Genomic DNA, 17328 nt, shown 5'->3' with positions numbered 1-17328 from the left:
TACTAAAGGCAGAATGCTCTATTTATTAATGCATTCTAATATGTTTATATGCAACCCGAATAATTATGAGATGTGATTTGCAGGACTTGACATTTGCATATGCATATAAAAAAAAAAGGAACAGTAACAGTTTCTTGTTACCAGACCTTGTGTCACCTGATCTGTTGTGTAAAAATAGCATCAATCCTTCCGTTCATTTATTCTTCCAACCATCATTTTCTTCATCAACAATCTATGGTTTTGTTTATTCATTTGTAGATCCATCCATCCATCATTTTACTAAAATTAGATATTTTACAGTAATTTAATTCTCAAGTAAAATTAAGAGTAGTCAGTCACCCTTAACAGTTACAGAGTCACCTTACACTAAAAAGTAAATTGAATTTGAAGTCCAGATATATACTAACATGTATGGAGTGAGATTAGAGACTGTGGACAGTCAGAAGGCTGCTTAAATGTTAAACTGTGTAAAAAAACAACAACAGAAAAGGTGTGATCATGCAGCTAAAATATGAATATATAGATATATTTTTTTACCTTACCAAAAACTTAAAAAAAACTAAAGGATTTAAAAAAACCTGTTCTAAAATAAGGCTGGAATTTTGTTTCCTAAAGACATGAGGACTTGCTTTATCTTTAAATACCAATATTGTCTTTAGATTTAAAGTGACTTTAGATGGTGCTTTTAGATTTTAAGTTGACAGTTATGTGCAGATGTGAATAAACAGCTTAACCTAAGGCCGGTACCTTCCCATTTAATCAGTCCTTGGTAAATCTCTTCAAGGCATGAAATCAATCCAAAAGCAATCCGCATAAATCTCCCTCCTCTCTCTGTACCGACAAATTAGCCCACATGCCCTTAATCTTTTGAAGCATGTGTATCCCCACCTCCAGCAGCACCATCTTTCACTCATCCCCACTCAGCTGAGAGAGCATGTTTAGCTGTGTTCAAGGTAATCATAACCCAGCATCACTCACAAAATCAATCACTTATGAAATAAATAATATCTCTACAGGGCAGGATATTTATAGTTGATGTAGTATAGGAATTGTAAATTGCCCTATCATATAGTACGACACACATTATTGGCTCATGAAATGATAGAGGGGTGTACAAAATCTTAGCAGTCTAAGATTTAATCAGTAGTTTCTTTATCTCTATAAAAATGCATTATATTGTCCCTTAAGTGAGGATAAAGATTGTTTATACTGGTTGCAGTACATTTCTCTCTGAAAATGTGAATGAAATGTGTTATATGGATTGGAAGAACTGAATTATTGGAGTGAAATGTTTATTAGAGCCAGTGCTCAGTTAAATTGATCTGAAATGCTTTAAAATAGAAACCAAGACCAAAAAGATATGGAGCAGAAAGGAAGCCTAAAATTCAAATGGATCTGAGACGAGCCAGATTTTGATATAAAACATTGATGCGCCTATTGGGAAGTGGTGCAACACTAGAGACTTTGCGGACTGATTAAAGGAACTTTCTGGGTTTAAACAGTCAGAAGAACCTATAAAACAGAATTCAAGCCACATTAATATCCAAAATACTTAAATATATTAATTAGAGGAGTAACAATACATTGATTCACATCAGTACACCAATTTAACACTTAACTATTCTATTATATTGATGCAAGTTGTAAACACCAACCCACAAAACATCATCTTCAAGATTTACCTTTATTTTGAAATTCAAAAGGCACAAGACAATACAGAACGGTTAATCTATTAATATTTCTTTCATTTTTGGTGGAATTAAGATGATTTAGTTGACTGTAAGAGAGTAGAAATAAAATGGTAAAATTGTAATGTCTTATTTGTAAGTCGATATCAACTTGAATAGCTGTTTCAGATGTGCATATGGTATCACAACATATGTTTGCATACTTATATATTGAACTGAATGAAAATTGTATGGTAAAGAACTTTTTGATATATGTAAATATCGTATCATCAATATGTTAAAATAGGAAAATGCCTGTGAAATGTGGGTTTTACTAAGAAAATTATCACAAACCCACCAATAAATGAACAATATCTTTACTTTAGCTAAAAAAAATTTAACATTGTGGAGTTGGCAGCCCAAACAACAACCCTAAATATAGAAGAGAACTGTGATGTCACCACAGATCAATTTTTTTTTACAAGAATTGCTAAAGTTTTAATGTTTTGTTTTGGAATATTATGTGCCATATTTTCAATTCATTTGCATTTAGGGGAGTAAAAGGTCACCAATACAAATGGACAGTATTTTGGTTTATTTAGGATGCAGAGTTTTTGCATACTAACTAAAGATTATGTCTATTTATTAATTTAACCCTAATATGGCTTCTTCAGGTATGTTAAAAACTAAGAACCATTCACATAAATGTCTTTACATTTATTTATTTATTAATGAATACATATTTATTTTGAACTAAACACCAAAAAAGGCTGTTCTACACACATGGAATACAAATAATTGATTTAGCAACCCCAGTGCCTAGTTCAAATGTTTTAATCCAAATCCAGAGTATAAAGCCCATGTCTGATTTAGAATGAGGGGATTTATTAGAGACTCTTGAGGCACGTGCAGAGACAGCTACCCTGCTTTGGGACAACCACTTTGCATTATCAGATGAGCCCCAAAGAAGAGGAAGAGGAGGAGTGGACAGCAGAGGAGGCACAAAGGTCATTCCCTTGCTCAGAGAAGTGAGGTAGATTACAGTCAGGGGTGTAGGACCCACAGTGAGCAGATATTTGACCATTGTTTAAACTGCAGTATTAAATCCCAGTACATAATTGTGAAGCTGCTGTTCACAAGAGTAACATGACAAAGCAGGTCAGTGGCTCGCCTTTCCTGAAGCCCTTCTTTTTGAAGACACCCGTCAGAGTGGTCAGACCTCTGCAGCAGAGACGACACACGCTCCCCGCCAGTGAGTTCAGAAATCTCACCCCACAGGATGCAATCAGTGTGTTCGAAATTGAAAGAGAAGGTAAGTCTATTTTTATGCGCGTATAAATGGCCCAAAAATATAGATTCCTGTATTCCATTTGAAAAACTTGTTTCTGTTTTAATCTAGATGGAATGGAACAAATAGATATTTGTCAGCAATGCTGTTAAGATTTTGAATCTGCCAGATTTAACATGATAGCATGTTGTTTATCCTTTCATCTTCATCACTTCCTTATTAATAATAATCCTCATCTAAAATGCCTTCCAGCTTTTGTGTCCGTCTCTGGCGAGTGTCCACTTACACTGGATGAAGTGCTTAATTTTCTGGGGCAGTGCCCAGAGCTGTCTCTGGGTTGGTTTGAGGAGGGACAGTTGGTGGCCTTCATTATCGGCTCCGGTTGGCACAAAGAAAGGCTTTCAAAGGTATTAAATCATTCCTAATATCAAAATTCTTGTCAAGACATTAATTTCTGTGACTCATCATGAATGATGAAAACTGAATCTCTGTACTCCAGGAGGCCATGACTCACCATGTTCCAGATACCCCCACTGTGCACATCCACGTGTTGTCAGTGCACCGCCACTGTCGACAGCAGGGCAAAGGCTCCATTCTTTTGTGGCGCTACCTGCAGTACTTGCGCTGCATGCCAGGCCTCCGCCGAGCTCTGCTCATCTGCGAGGATTTCCTGGTGCCCTTCTACCAAAAGGCCGGCTTCAAGGAAAAAGGGCTGTCTGAGATCTCTGTGTCCAGCATGCAGTTTATGGAGATGGAGTACATGCTGAACGGGCAGGCGTATGCACGACGGAATAGCGGCTGCTAGTCAGTTGCTATAACTGGACTCATGACAGACCCATGCATTAATGAACTGGGCTCAACATTTAACCAATGAGAGATGTCTGGGTGGAATGAGTGGACTGAGTGGATACAGGCAACAAAAAGCTTTTTACTAATAATGTGGCTCATAAGACATAATATAATTGTATTCTTTGTTATCAGTTGCTTATGAGCTTTGATTTTAATGCTTTTCATTAAGTTATACTGTAGTTTGTGTTGATGGGGGAAACAAATACATAAAAAAATTATTAAATTACAACATAAACTTAAAAAAAAAAGAAACTGTTTCACTGTTTGATTTTAATAAACTACAAGTCAATATCCAGCAGGCGTTTAGAAAAAGTAGCACACATTTTTATTAATCCATGTTTTCTTTTCTTTTCTTTTTTTTTTACTCTTCAGTTACATGAGGGTAAATAGGCGGCTAAAACGTCACCATGTTTAAAACAATAATCACTTCTTGAGAAGCAATAAACAAAAGGAAACATTCGAGTGCTCAGCATAACGTAACAAAAATATGGCAGTAGTTGGTACATTTATCAACAAGGCACCAAAGGTATTTATATATGTGTTTTGTCCCTGCTTCTGGTTCTGAAGTTGCCTGAATAATTAATGCGAATGTCGAATATGATCCTTCAGCCTGTACCAGCGCCATGGCTTCTCCGATTACTTCCACCTGTGTAAAAGAGAAACCAGGTGCTTTGATGGGTTTTTGAAGTGCCTTAGCTTTTTTTCACTGGACAATAAAAGCACTGACAATGACTATGAATGGGAACGTAAAAGAAATCCATTTGATACGGAGTATAAGTATCCATAATGACAGGATAAAAGAACAAAATCGTTCAGTTCACAGACAAAAAGGAAATGTTTCCTCTTTCAGTCCACAACAGTTGACCTGATGCCTTCATGCTTCGTTGCTCACGCTTCAATGAAGGTGGGCATTGAGGTCGTACTTCTCGCAGAATTTGTCCGTGAAGGGGATGCAGGTGAGTAGTTCGCACCAGTCACACTTGATTGGGTAGACGTAGAAGAGCACCACGAGGCCAGAAAACAGACCGACAAACACCAGCAGGAAGACAATGATCTGGCAGCGTTTGCGGTACAGGTCTGTGCGGCCGAAGCTGATGTAGGGCAGGAAGGCAAAGGACAGGAAGAAGCCAGAGATGAAGCCACAAATATGGGCGAAATTGTCGATCCAGGGAAGCAGCCCGAAGGCGAAGAGGAAGAGCACCACGCACAGCAGCTTTATGAAGGCCCTCCAAGGCTGGGCCAGGATCTGCCAGCTCTGAAAGAGCTCCACAAAAAGGCAGGCCAGGATCCCAAACTGAGAGCCAGCTGGACCCACCTGAGACAAAGAGAGTAAAGGATCAGAAAACAAAAACAAAAAAGAACACATCCTAAGAACTTTATTACCTCTGCTCTATAGGGCAGGAAGATGGCTGAGGCCAAGTTCCCCGTGATCCCACTGAGGATGTAAATGATTGAGATCCGCAGCCAGCCAGCCAGTTTCTCCAGATCTCTCAGGATGGTCATCTGGAAAGCCACGGATACCAAACAGTGAAGGATTCTGGGAGAAAATATAAAAAAAAGAAATAAAAAATAGAGTGTTACTTGTTGGACAAAGATTCCGCAAAGCTGCATGTGTCAAGATGATAATCCTTCAGAGCTAGAAGAAGCAGAGCAGCTCTACCCTGCTGCAAAAATCTATTTCCATCTTAGCAAAGCTTAATGAGTTCACGCAGCGAGGCCACTTTGTTAATTATCCAGCAGAAAGTTAACGAACAACATAATAATGGAGCGCTTCTTTACTATGGGGTGGCTGGAAATGGGAGGTCTTTTTTCTGCCTGTCTGACAACTACACATATACATATACACACAAACACACACACACACACATATATATATATATATATATATATATATATATACATACAGATATACAGATATATATATATATATATACATACAGATATACAGATATATATATATATATATATATATACATACATATATACAGATATATATATATATACATACATATATACAGATATATATATATATACATACATATATACAGATATATATATATATACATACATATATACAGATATATATATATACATACATATATACAGATATATATATATACATACATATATACAGATATATATATATACATACATATATACAGATATATATATATACATACATATATACAGATATATATATATACATACAGATATACAGATATATATATATATATATATATATATATATATATATATATATATATATATATATATATATATATATATATATATATATATATATACATACATAGATACACATATATATACAATTTCCTAATGCAGAATGTGAACTAAGATTCTCATCTTTTAATAATATTGCTCTCAGCACACTGTCTGAATAGAGCACTAAAATAAATCGAATCCAAATCTTCTACTGTTGCCTTGATTTATTGAAAAAAAAAAGAAGGTAACCTGTAGATTTATTCCTGAGTTGAGATCCTCAAGCACATGTTTTCATTATTGACAGTAATGTCCTGTATTTAGTTGCAGTGTGACTGTTTTAACTTGTTTCTGCTATGTACTTGCCTGTTCTGACATATTAAGAAAAAACAAACAACCTAAGCTTGAAATGCTCTTTAACAGATTTGAATTAAATGCATTCCCAGGTTGTGCTACTGTGCCAACATGTGTGACTCACCCTGCGTGCAGGAAAAGCGAGAGCCAGAGCCTGTAAAACTGATCTGGAATCTCCGGGTTGAGGAAAGGCAACAGTCCACAGACATCATCCATGCAATGCACCTTAAAAATGAGAGCATTTTCTTTTAAATCCCATAATAACAAAGAAAGACATGACAAATATATGTGAGTGTAATCTGCAGAGCTGCTCACTTGAGAGCAAAGAGTAGCCTCTTCATGGAAGTAGCCCTTCATGAAGTCACAATACTCCCTGGATGTGATTTCACACCTTGAAGAAAACCCAAAGCAGTTAGCAAGTCAAAGGGTTTGTGTACATTTTATGATCAATCCAGTCTGAAAGTTTTTTACCTCCCTTTGGTTCCGATGCAGCAGGGTCGGCCGGTGATGGTGCAGTCAATGTGAGGCAGGTTGGTATGGTTCCCTGTGTTGTACCTAGTACAAATCTAAAAAAACAGAACACAACAACAAATGACAGATTAGTTGTGTAATCCCTCTTTGATTAGATATTACCCAAAATATTTTTTCCCCTTATTAAATTAATCCAAATAGAAAATTCCCACTTTTATTTCTGGTTAACAAACAGCATTGTGTTTGGTGAACTCTCATCACTGGCGGCGTATCTCAATTTTTCTGATTTATAATTTTTTATATATTATTTAAAATTTTTTATATTTATTTCCAGATATAGAGTAATGAATTTGTTGCAAAACAAGAAATCATAATTTTAAATTATGGTAATAGGCATAAAAATAAAATAAAAAATAAAAAATAATACAAGGGCTTTTTACTTTGATTTTTTAGTTGGGGCAATTTAAAATCCTCTAAAAATGTATATATATTTTTTCTTAATTGGAGTAAATTAGCTTAATATTTTAAACTTTAACAATGAATGAAAACAATAAACAAGAAAATAACAAGTTTTTCCAAATAACTTTGATAATTTTCACTGCGAAAAAAAACACAACATTAAGTTTATTTAAATAACTATGATGAGGATCAGTATCAGATTGGGATGGGGCTTTAAAGTACTTACAGGCCACTTTGTTATATCATCGGGCCATTCATGTGGAGACCCCGAGGCCGGCTCCAGACATATCCTTTTAACAGAGAGAAATTATACAATGAATGCATTAATTACTTCAACTGTTACCATTTACTTTTTTTTTTAAACTCCACTAAGTTTCCTACCTGGGATCCTGATGACACACCGAGCCATACTGCCTGTCTTTACCATTAATAAACTGTGGAGTGCTGGGATGCTTCGGCCACTTCACCCACACAGCTAGAGTGCTCTGCACAGATGAAGACAGGGAGGATCAGAAATATTTGCAGCATTTCTTTGGATGGATCATAAAGGAAAACTGAATGTTGAGCTCTGTGTTAGGAAACGCACCGAGCATTCCTCCTCTGAAGTTTGGACGCATCCAGAGCGATCGTTCCGAACGCAGCACGCAGAGTTGCGTTCAACATCTCTCTTTTCCCTGATAAGATTGTGCACCTGTTTATCTTGTCGCATGCATGGAGAGAATTTGGCCCCTAAGTGGATCAGGGATTCCTAGACGTGACACAGAAAAAGGTTATAACAAAACAAAGTCCGACACCTGCTTACAGAAATCGTATGATAAACAAAAAACATTAGGTAAGAGAAAGAGTTGCTTACAGAACCAGGCCCGATCCAGAAGTTCTCCTGCTGTACAAACTTGACATTTTCATAAACACCTTTGTTTCTTAAAACCTAAGTCCAATGACATCCGAAATAGAGCAATTAGCAACTGTTGTAAAAACCTAAAAATGTTTATTAAGGCCATAAATGGGACTTACAGAATCAACAGTTTCATGCTGAGAGAAGCCCACAGGTGCAATACCATAGATGCAAACAGCCAATATAGTGATGAGTAAATGAACAAAGGTGATCCAGTAGGTGAAAAAAGGTCTGAAAGACACAAAAAGAATATATTATGAAAGGCTAGAGACTGTCCAGTAGTGTAACCCACTGGGGGAGCAGTAGGAAGGTGTTTTCTATCTCATGTGAGACAGAGGTGCTGCACCTGTGGTCGTCCATATCCTCGATCTGTCTCTTCACGTAACTATCAATGCGTTTGCGGTAGGTGCGGTTTGTCAGCTTTCCCACCATACCCAGCCCATATGGTCTCTTTTCGCGAGCAAAAAGCTTCTTGACAGGTACGACGATGCGCTGTCCGCGCCGCTGTCCATGGACGCTCACCACCTCCTGACGCAAGGGCACCTTTGGTGGTCCTGGAGTTCCTTCTTTGGCTTTACGCCAGCCCCTTTCCAGAGGCCTGAAGAAGTCGATGGGGAACAAATGAAATGAATTAAAAGAAGAGAATGTTTTGGGATTAAGGATTATACAATTAAAGCTTTTATCTGCTTTTTCTTCGTGGTGTTTAATTATTCTGACCTTTTATAATACTTTCTGAAAGTGCAATTACTCAGATACACTTATGAAAAAATGAGGGTGGGGGGGGCAATAAGTGCAGCTTTTATATCTGTAATTTTAAATGCAATAGTAACACTGTATATTATATTATAATTTCAAAAGAAAAAATATAGGAAGTTTGTTGTTGCTCAGCAGAAAGTGCGGAAAATGCAATATCAGCCATCAAAAAAACAGCATGGCCTGCAGTTTCCTTTACAAACTTCAACATTTAGCGTAAAAAAAACTGCAAGTTTTCAATAATAAGAATTAGCGATTTGTCACAGTACTCCTAGATAACTTCACAGCTTCTTTAATCACCCTGGAGCTGAACATTGTTTTTTTTGTTTTTTTTTCGTTTTATCCACATAAAAAGGCTTTATGTAAATAAATCATTGATTTTCAAAGTCTTGCTGACTTAATCTGCCGCAGCATTAACTCACAGCATGAGGTGACTTCTCTCCAGCTCCGTCTTATCCAGGGCGCTGCCTGTCAGCTCCGTTTCATCCTTCTTCCCGTCTGCCTCTGCCTCTTTTATAGCCATCTCAGATGGAGACTCAAACACCTCGTCCGCATATGTGGACAACTCTTCGTGCATCATAATATCCTAAAACCAAACATTAATGTGAACTCTACAAATCATTTAAAAAGCGCTGACATTTTTGTAACTAGTTGCATATTCAGTGTTAAATACAAATAAGACCAAATCCTGTTTACCCTAGCGAAGAAGGAGGTGTCTAGCTCATCAGGAAAGTCGACCACGTCTTCCTCCATGAAGCTGGCGGGAGTGAAGCTTCGCCTCTGCGCCTGTTTCAGAGTGCTTTCTCTAAATGAGCGCCCCTGAAAGACCAACATAAAAAGTCTAATAGGCATATTTGCAGCTGGAACAGTATTAATAATATGAAGAACATCTGATGAGTTCGGGGGGATCTTATCCTGCTTTCTACACTCTTTCACCTTGACCAGTGCAGCTGCAGCCCTGAAGCTCATTTTGGCAACTGATTCCCTCTTACGCCTTCGAGGTAGCCGGTTGAGACCTGAGCGGGAGCTGGTGAAGGAGCAAAGAGATGCAGCTCCAGGCGTGATCGGCGTCGGAGGCACGCTGTAGCCGTCAACCTCCTCCACCATTCGGAAGGCTCTTCCACGCGCCAAAGGGTCAACGATCTGGAAAAACATTTAAAGTGTTTATTATGTCACAGACTGGAAAAAAATACAAATAATCTCCTCATTTACATGTTTTATTTTTTAAGAAATAATAAAAAAATCACAGTATAATCCCATCCCTCTCATTGTGCCAACAGAAAACATCTCTTTTCACCAGTTAGATATTTTAACGTATCTCTTTTTTTCTTGGCATATAGCTTTAGATTTGTAATCATCACTGTCAGTTTTTATCTAAGTGTTTTATAAAGAGTGTTCAGCTGGTTGTTAAAATAGTGTGTGTGGCTTTCTTTACGAGTTTGGATTCCATCCAATATGTTGCAACTGTTTAAAGCCAAAACAGGATGAACTAACAAAAACTTCCTAAGTGTTGAATAGAATAAACCAAGAATTGATAATGTATCGAATCACTTTATGAAGGTAAAATATTTAATCTCTTTTTTATTATTTGAATGAAGCGTTGAATGAACATTTTCGTTCACCTTTTGCATCCCATGCTGTGAGGCCGGCACATAGAGGGGAGGCGGGGTCTCAGTGCTGGTCAGGGAGATGTTGTCCTGGCTCGGCAGGTCCATTTCTCGGATCACCTGTGGTTTTAGTTTTCCATAGCGAAGGCTGCAGTGCCGAAGACTTTTCCTCTGCCATTTCTGAGTGGAGTCGCCGTCTTTACTAACTCCAAACCAGTCAGCTGTTCCCCTAACAACAAAAATCAGAGGCTTTTCAACTGAGACCCTTCAAACACAGATTGAATGCATTCAATTTTCCAGAAACTTTAAGAGGAAATAACTGATGATCCTCTAAAGAGCTGTGCACATGTGGAAGTGGGTCAGGGAAACATGCAACCTCTGGTAAAATAGCCCTTCCCAGGATGTATAAGAGGTGCACTGATATGGGCAGAGTGGAGGAGACAAGCCTGGACATGTCGCTCGTACAGTTACACACTCTCTCACTCTAAGAGCCATAAATAATAAAAGAGTGATTAAATACTTATATTTCTTTGCTTAAATGTAAATCCTATTAACTTTTGAAGGTGACGTGTGGAGAAATGTGCAAAGTTTTCCTTTGCACATTTTGAGGAACCTTAAAGTAGAAGCACACACAGTCAGGCTGCTGCTGTGGAAGCCTAATAGGCACCAGAACAAACAAAGTTAATGCTCCCCGAGGCCAGGAAGTGGAAGTTGAAACAGTCTTCAAAGGATAGCTGAGCGGCGTTAGCCATCTCTTCGCTAATTACAAGCTACAAAGTTAAACGTTACGTCACTCAAGTTTGCTTGAATGTGTCACTGAACACTCAGCTTGAGGAGAGGAAAAAGGCACAATGTGACTTTTGTTTCCGAACAAGTAATTTTGATTGACAACCCTTATATGACAGGGAAACCCTTAAGAGGCCATTGTATACCGGCACACCATCTTTCAAGCTCTGGCTCTTAAAAAAACATAATTATCATATAAAAACAGGGTGGACTCTCCTAAAACATCCAACTACTAGAATACGTCATTGCTTCAACTTTTTTAAGTGGAGGAGGCAGCTTTTGGCTTCAGTATATGACTCACTATAAAAGAAGTGACTGTGTTGATGTGACTGTTGCTGTAAGTGACCCAACAAAAAAAAAAACGGTTCTTGAGAATTTTGTGTTATGGATCTTGTACAAAGAGCGATTAAACATTGAATTAAAAAAAGTAAAAACAATAAACTCTGTTTTCTCTTTTACTTGAAGCCATCACATAGATTCATCCAAGTGAAGGCTGGATGAGGCAATTCTCATCATACCTGAGCAGAGTTCTGGAGAGAGAGTGGTGTTTCCTGATGCTGCGCCGTGCAGCCCGCTGCCCCTTAACGGGTACAGTGTTAATCCGCTCAAAGTGAACTCTCCTGCTGCTGTGACCAATCAGGGCAGGGCGGGAAGTTGATGGCAAGGTGCCAGGAAGGGACGGAGGAAATAAAAGAGAAGATAAAAGACAACAACAGGAAGCGAAAGAGGGAAAGAAAACAGAAATGCAGTTTGAGTGCAGTGGCCATCTCCATGCAGAGAGAGCAAAGCAAGCAGTGTGGTCAAGGTTTTATTGCTTAAGTTAGAAATACAAGTCAGGTATTGAGGTCAAGATTACATCAAGGTGTTAATCATAAAGTGAATGGAAATTTAGAAATAGGCAAAAAAAAAAGAACTGCAATAGTCTGAAAGAGTTCATGTTCTATGACCTTTACTATTTCTCATGAATGTTTCTTATAAATACTGAATCTGATGACAAAACTAGATTTATTACTACAGCCTTGTAAGAAATATATGTAAAGTTCTCTTAAAAAGGCCTAAAAAGTGTCTCATTTCATTCATATTAACATTGAATGACAAAAACTTTAGCTAGATCTATCTTATTTCCTCCTCCTACCTCTTTATGGTCTGAGTAATGGATGACTGGCGTTGCAATACAGGCCGGCGGGTGTCAAAGATGTCGCGTGGCGGAGACTGAAGGTGAGAAGTCTCTACTGGCATGCTGATACTGCGAAGGAACCCCTGCCGTCTCACCGGCTACACAAGAAAAAGATACATCAGAGAAGTGTGAAAACAAATAACCCCATACAGCAATCGACAAGGGTGATGTATACTGAGAAAGGCATTTAGTGAGTGTAAAGAGAGCGATGGACGAGGAGCACCTGAACAAAAGTAGGAGGCTCGTCTAGCGACATCTGAGCCGTGGGAATGTCCAGTCGGAGCCAGGGAGGTTTCTTCCTCTGCAGGCTGCTGGTGCTTTCTCTCCTTGGTTCAGCCATATTTTCTGTCTTGCTCAAGCCCTGCCAGCTGCAGAGATTTAAAAAAAAGAGGTACGGGGATTAAGGACACTAATTCAATATTACATTTCCTTTAATTAAGCACTTTTAAAATAATTATAATTTTCCTACTGCTTAACAGTTCTCAGGTTTCCTCTAACTGACAAAGTGATGCTATGTAGTTGTTTACCACCTCTCACAAAATATATTATAATGTTGAACAAAAAGAAAAGAGAAGTTGTTCCAGAGGAAGGATGTCTGCAGCCTTAAATATAATCCCTTAATTCTCACTTCACAATCTTAAATCCCTTTTGGTGATTTAAAGCAGCTTAGCACACATCTATCACAGCCTAATGACTGTATACGCATTTCCCACGATGAGGCCCAAAGACCACAAAAGGTGCACAACAAACCTCAGCATCAGGCCGTCTGCCAGCGGCTGCAGCTTTGTAATTCTACCACCCCACCATCGAACCTCACCTCTTCTTGTCATTTCCTTCATTCACATGTTTCTCATACTGATCTGGTTTGCATTTCAAGTTGCTCATGCATTCCCACAAAAACATCCTTTGCTTTTGTTTTTGCACAAGTATCTAAAGCTGCAGCTAAGACCTAAAACCAAGTGAATTTGAAAAACCTAAATTATTTATTCTAAATGATTTACTTGGACTCAGACATAGCCACAGAAACCCCAGAGTCTTTCATCCCTTGCATAAGATCACCCCCTCACTTCCCTGGTTGCTGAAAAAAAAGAAAAAAACAGTCCATGGCATTTGGAGACCACATCTGTTTCAGATTGGCATTTTACTGAACCGCAGGCTTCTGTTTTAGTCCATGTGATGATGGGAAGTGATGTCTGTGACTCTCAGCAGCGGCGGAAGGAAAACCTCACAAAGAGGTCAGCAGGGGTCAAAACCAACATGTAAAAGTTAACCAAAGTTCTGTCAACCAAAGGCTCTCAATTTCAAGCGTTTAGAAGAAAAAAACAAAACATTTGAACACTATCTGTTGTGCAGAAATTCCTGCACAGGGATTTATCTAAATGCAACAACAAAACAGGAAAGAAAGAAATGTAATCATTCTAATCTGGTGCTGCTGAAATGCTGAACGATGTGTAAGTATTAGGAGTTCAGCCTAAATTATGCTTGACCCTCAATGACTTTGTCTAGAGTGGGATCCCAGATCAGCAGAACAGCCAGAACACAGGCTGGCTGAAGCGAAGAGGAAAACTACCAGGGAGAACAGCTATCAAACAGTTAAATCTAGGAGTTATTTACCTTCTAATTTAAAAAAGAAAACCTTTAAACTTAAATGCTTGAAACAGACATTAACTGTTGATCAAAGAGTTAGAAGGGGCACAGACAGGAATACAGCTGTTTTTCATTAGATAGATTTTTGCACACATTCCCGCAACTGGTACCGTCTCAGTAACGGGTCAAGGGCAGACCATCACTTATACACAAAAGATTTAAGCATGGCAGGAGGCTTCATTCTGTAACATTACTTAATCAGGCAGTGTGTTCTAAATGTTTGCTTGTTAATTTACTTAAAAAAAAAAACTCCCCCTCTATGCTGTATTATTAATAATAATAATAATATTAATAATATAGCCTGAATCATGTTTCCTGTGCTTCCCTGGTCAGACTAACCTGTTGGACTGAAACTATTTAGTTATGTGTTAATTAATCTTGCCAACTGCATGGTACCACATTCATGGATGATTCTTCTTTCATTTCAAAAGAATATACAAAAACTTATGCAGTGTAAATATGATAATTGAATGGTCATCTCTGAGCACTCTAACTGCAATTAGTAATACTTAATTTTGCCTTTTGCGACATCTCAAAGTGCCCTAAATGGGGTATGGAAGCCGGACTAATGTTTTTGCACGTTTTATTCTTGTAAATGACCTAGGAATAAATACTGAACATTGAAAACCTGTAACATTTTACTCAACAACTGGTGAAATGTTGCAGAAGTTTGATTTATTTGAAAATGAAGTCTGGGCAGGGAGTTAAAGAGCAAAGTTTAGTCTATCCATGCAGAGAGCCCAACTGGAGTTTGTCATTCATCTGTACAGAGCAGAACAAAAAGCCCACTTGGTCCACAGGGAATTTATTACAATAAATACATTGGTCATCATTACTATACTTGCAATAGTCAATATATTCAGCTAGTTTTTATTGGAGGAAAAATGTGTTGGCCATGTTAAAGCAAAGCAAACTGTGTTGCAGTTTTTTCTTAATTTTTGCCTCTGTTAATTATACCAAAGACATAAAGGTAAACATCAGCTTTTGCAAGAAAGAAAAATGAATGTGTATCCAGTAAATGAAGTCAAGTACTTAATCTCTGAAAAGGATCAGGTTAACATGAGGGAAATGCTAATGTCACCTCAGTATCTCGTTTTGAACGGTTGTGTTGTTAGGACAACAGTCCTCATCTTCCTCCGGGCAAATCCATGTGGGATTTAATTGCTTTTGCCATTATTACAAGCAGTGGGACTCCTTATGTAGAGAAGGCCAGAAGGGGGAAATCTTTTTAAAGCTTGTAGAAATAAACAGGCGAGGAATATTTTAATAAGCAAGCCATTTCTCCTGGTGCGAGATGATGGTGCATTTATGACTTTTTCTTTCCAGAGAATGAAGGAACGTAAAAGAACTATTTAGGCCCTTTTTTCCAACCTACACTTTTATTTCTTCTCTTGGAAAAAGCTCTTTATACTTAAAGGTTTGAAGGTAATAAGTGCATGATTTAGTTGTGTGGCTTTTTCTTTTTTTTCACAACACATCTACACTATATTCGACATGAAAGTAAGAAGGGAGCTGGAAAATCTCTCAGCTGACAGCAGAACAAGGGTTACTTTGCTTATTTCACTGTATAAATTGCAGCACTCTTTTTCCATTAAGGCAAAAAAAAACTAAAAAGGTTTTGTAAATATACCAGAAAACCTGGTTGCTGAGGCATTAATATAAACAAGCAGCTATTGTTTCATCCGTCCAAAAGCCTGCTGACCAGTAGGAACATTTGGTCAGCGCCCAAGGTAAACCTCCAACGTTCTCCAAGCAGCAAAGCCCAAATGCCTTAGAAGTCTGAATCCATTTTTCTCTCTCGTCATCTTCCAAAATCAACATGGCCGTAAACTGGCATAGGGCTGCTACTCGTGTCTGAGGAGGAGTTTAGCTGGAACAGTTGGCATAATCATTGCTCCAATGTCAAGGTGCCTAAGACAGCTGTCTTTTCTTTCCTGTTCTGTTGAAAAATATAAATCAAAGCTCAGAAAAGGTTGGGTTCAGGAAAAATCAGATACTACCACTATGATGTCCTTCATCAGTAGATATCCTTGGGGAAACGGCACTGCACTTAGTCGTTGGCAAATATCCAGGCTGAAGGATTAGCTCCTCCAGGATACCAAGTGTTCACTAGTTTTACATGTTTGAGGGGAGGAAAATGCACAATATAATCAAAAGATACATTTTTTTAAATTTCTTATTTTCAAATGCTTCATGGTATTACAATACCAGCAATAGTTTCCCACAATGTTTACATTCCCAGAGCTGATTGGAGGCCCACATTCTTGTGACCACCATGACTTGATCAAAAAGAATTGTTTTGACTTCAAGATTCATGTCTAACAGGGGGAAAACACCCACATCCACAACTTCATACTGAGCCTTGAAAGAAAACAGCTTCCTGAACACTGTAAAAAACCAGGAACTCCCACTCAATCAGAAGACTGCAGAGCGTGTATTGCTTTTCATTCTGTGGTGATTCAGTGCCCCTTCAGGACTTCCATTAAGCAGCAGAGGAAAGGCAGGCGAACTAAGCACAGAGGACATGCTGACATCTTTTCAGGTGTGGGGACATCCAGCTGGCCCTAATGAACAGAGCTGACAGGCATAACTAGTACTCTCTGTCTATAGGACTGCACTCTGCATACAGACTAAGGGGTAGTTCAGTTTTCCATGCCATCAATCACATAACTACCCTGGAAATGGTTTCAGTTCATGTAATGACTAGGTTAAGGTTAAAGTTGTAAAGCAGAGAATAAGAAAAAAATTAGCCTTTTACACAAAATTAAAAACATTTTCTAAGCATTCTTATACTACTCCACAATTTCAACTATTTTCAATCTAAAAAAAAAAAGCTGTCAAGAAAAATATTTGTACATTCTTTACATCTTTTCTATCCAAGGGCGTTCTTTAATCTCCATCTCTGTGCATGCCATACCGGCATTCCATAAAACCTCTGGCAGATTCAAGTTGAAATGGCAGAGAGAACTGCCTGGAAGCCACATGCAGCCTAACCACTATGGACAGGAGCTGACTGGTTTCCGGCCACTGTGTGCGCTCCGCTGCTATGTGTTGCACCATGGGAGGCAGTCACACTTTGGGTGGTTTAGAGAACTAAGGATAAAAGAGCCTACAGTGTGCAGAAAGAAAAGTGGTCACTTGTTTATGGAAAATCT

At 38.2% G+C, this 17328-nt stretch overlaps 2 protein-coding genes across 4 annotated transcripts in view; one reads left to right on the top strand and one right to left on the bottom strand.

Annotated features, from left to right (window-relative positions):
• The first annotated feature begins 1311 nt into the window (after window positions 1-1311).
• aanat2 (arylalkylamine N-acetyltransferase 2) lies at window positions 1312-4078 on the top strand. Its single transcript, XM_038287906.1, has 3 exons — window positions 1312-2979; window positions 3208-3362; window positions 3455-4078. The coding sequence occupies exons 1-3, from the start codon at window positions 2814-2816 to the stop codon at window positions 3758-3760; spliced, it is 627 nt and encodes a 208-aa protein (XP_038143834.1). The 5' UTR covers window positions 1312-2813; the 3' UTR covers window positions 3761-4078.
• The window catches only part of rhbdf1a (rhomboid 5 homolog 1a (Drosophila)), a 31917-nt gene continuing 18648 nt past the window's right edge, over window positions 4060-17328 (bottom strand). Inside the window, exons 2-19 of one of the 3 annotated variants that reach the window (XM_038287902.1) lie at window positions 12750-12894; window positions 12485-12624; window positions 11868-11975; window positions 10579-10792; window positions 9893-10099; window positions 9653-9775; window positions 9379-9542; window positions 8550-8801; window positions 8323-8434; window positions 8162-8236; window positions 7895-8056; window positions 7690-7793; window positions 7535-7598; window positions 6850-6944; window positions 6694-6769; window positions 6503-6603; window positions 5188-5341; window positions 4060-5119 (exon numbers count right to left, since the gene is read on the bottom strand). In XM_038287902.1, coding sequence (XP_038143830.1) covers window positions 4700-5119; window positions 5188-5341; window positions 6503-6603; window positions 6694-6769; window positions 6850-6944; window positions 7535-7598; window positions 7690-7793; window positions 7895-8056; window positions 8162-8236; window positions 8323-8434; window positions 8550-8801; window positions 9379-9542; window positions 9653-9775; window positions 9893-10099; window positions 10579-10792; window positions 11868-11975; window positions 12485-12624; window positions 12750-12866 — 2688 coding nt within the window. In that variant the 5' untranslated portion in view covers window positions 12867-12894 and the 3' untranslated portion in view covers window positions 4060-4699. The remainder of the gene's footprint in view (window positions 5120-5187; window positions 5342-6502; window positions 6604-6693; window positions 6770-6849; window positions 6945-7534; window positions 7599-7689; window positions 7794-7894; window positions 8057-8161; window positions 8237-8322; window positions 8435-8549; window positions 8802-9378; window positions 9543-9652; window positions 9776-9892; window positions 10100-10578; window positions 10793-11867; window positions 11976-12484; window positions 12625-12749; window positions 12895-17328) is intronic. The other 2 variants (XM_038287903.1, XM_038287904.1) reach the window with 2 other exon arrangements.

The sequence above is a fragment of the Cyprinodon tularosa genome, unplaced genomic scaffold (assembly GCF_016077235.1).
Source record: "Cyprinodon tularosa strain WSP-4 unplaced genomic scaffold, ASM1607723v1 ctg246, whole genome shotgun sequence".
NCBI classification, from domain to species: domain Eukaryota; kingdom Metazoa; phylum Chordata; class Actinopteri; order Cyprinodontiformes; family Cyprinodontidae; genus Cyprinodon; species Cyprinodon tularosa.
This window is presented reverse-complemented; position numbering and strand designations above follow the sequence as displayed.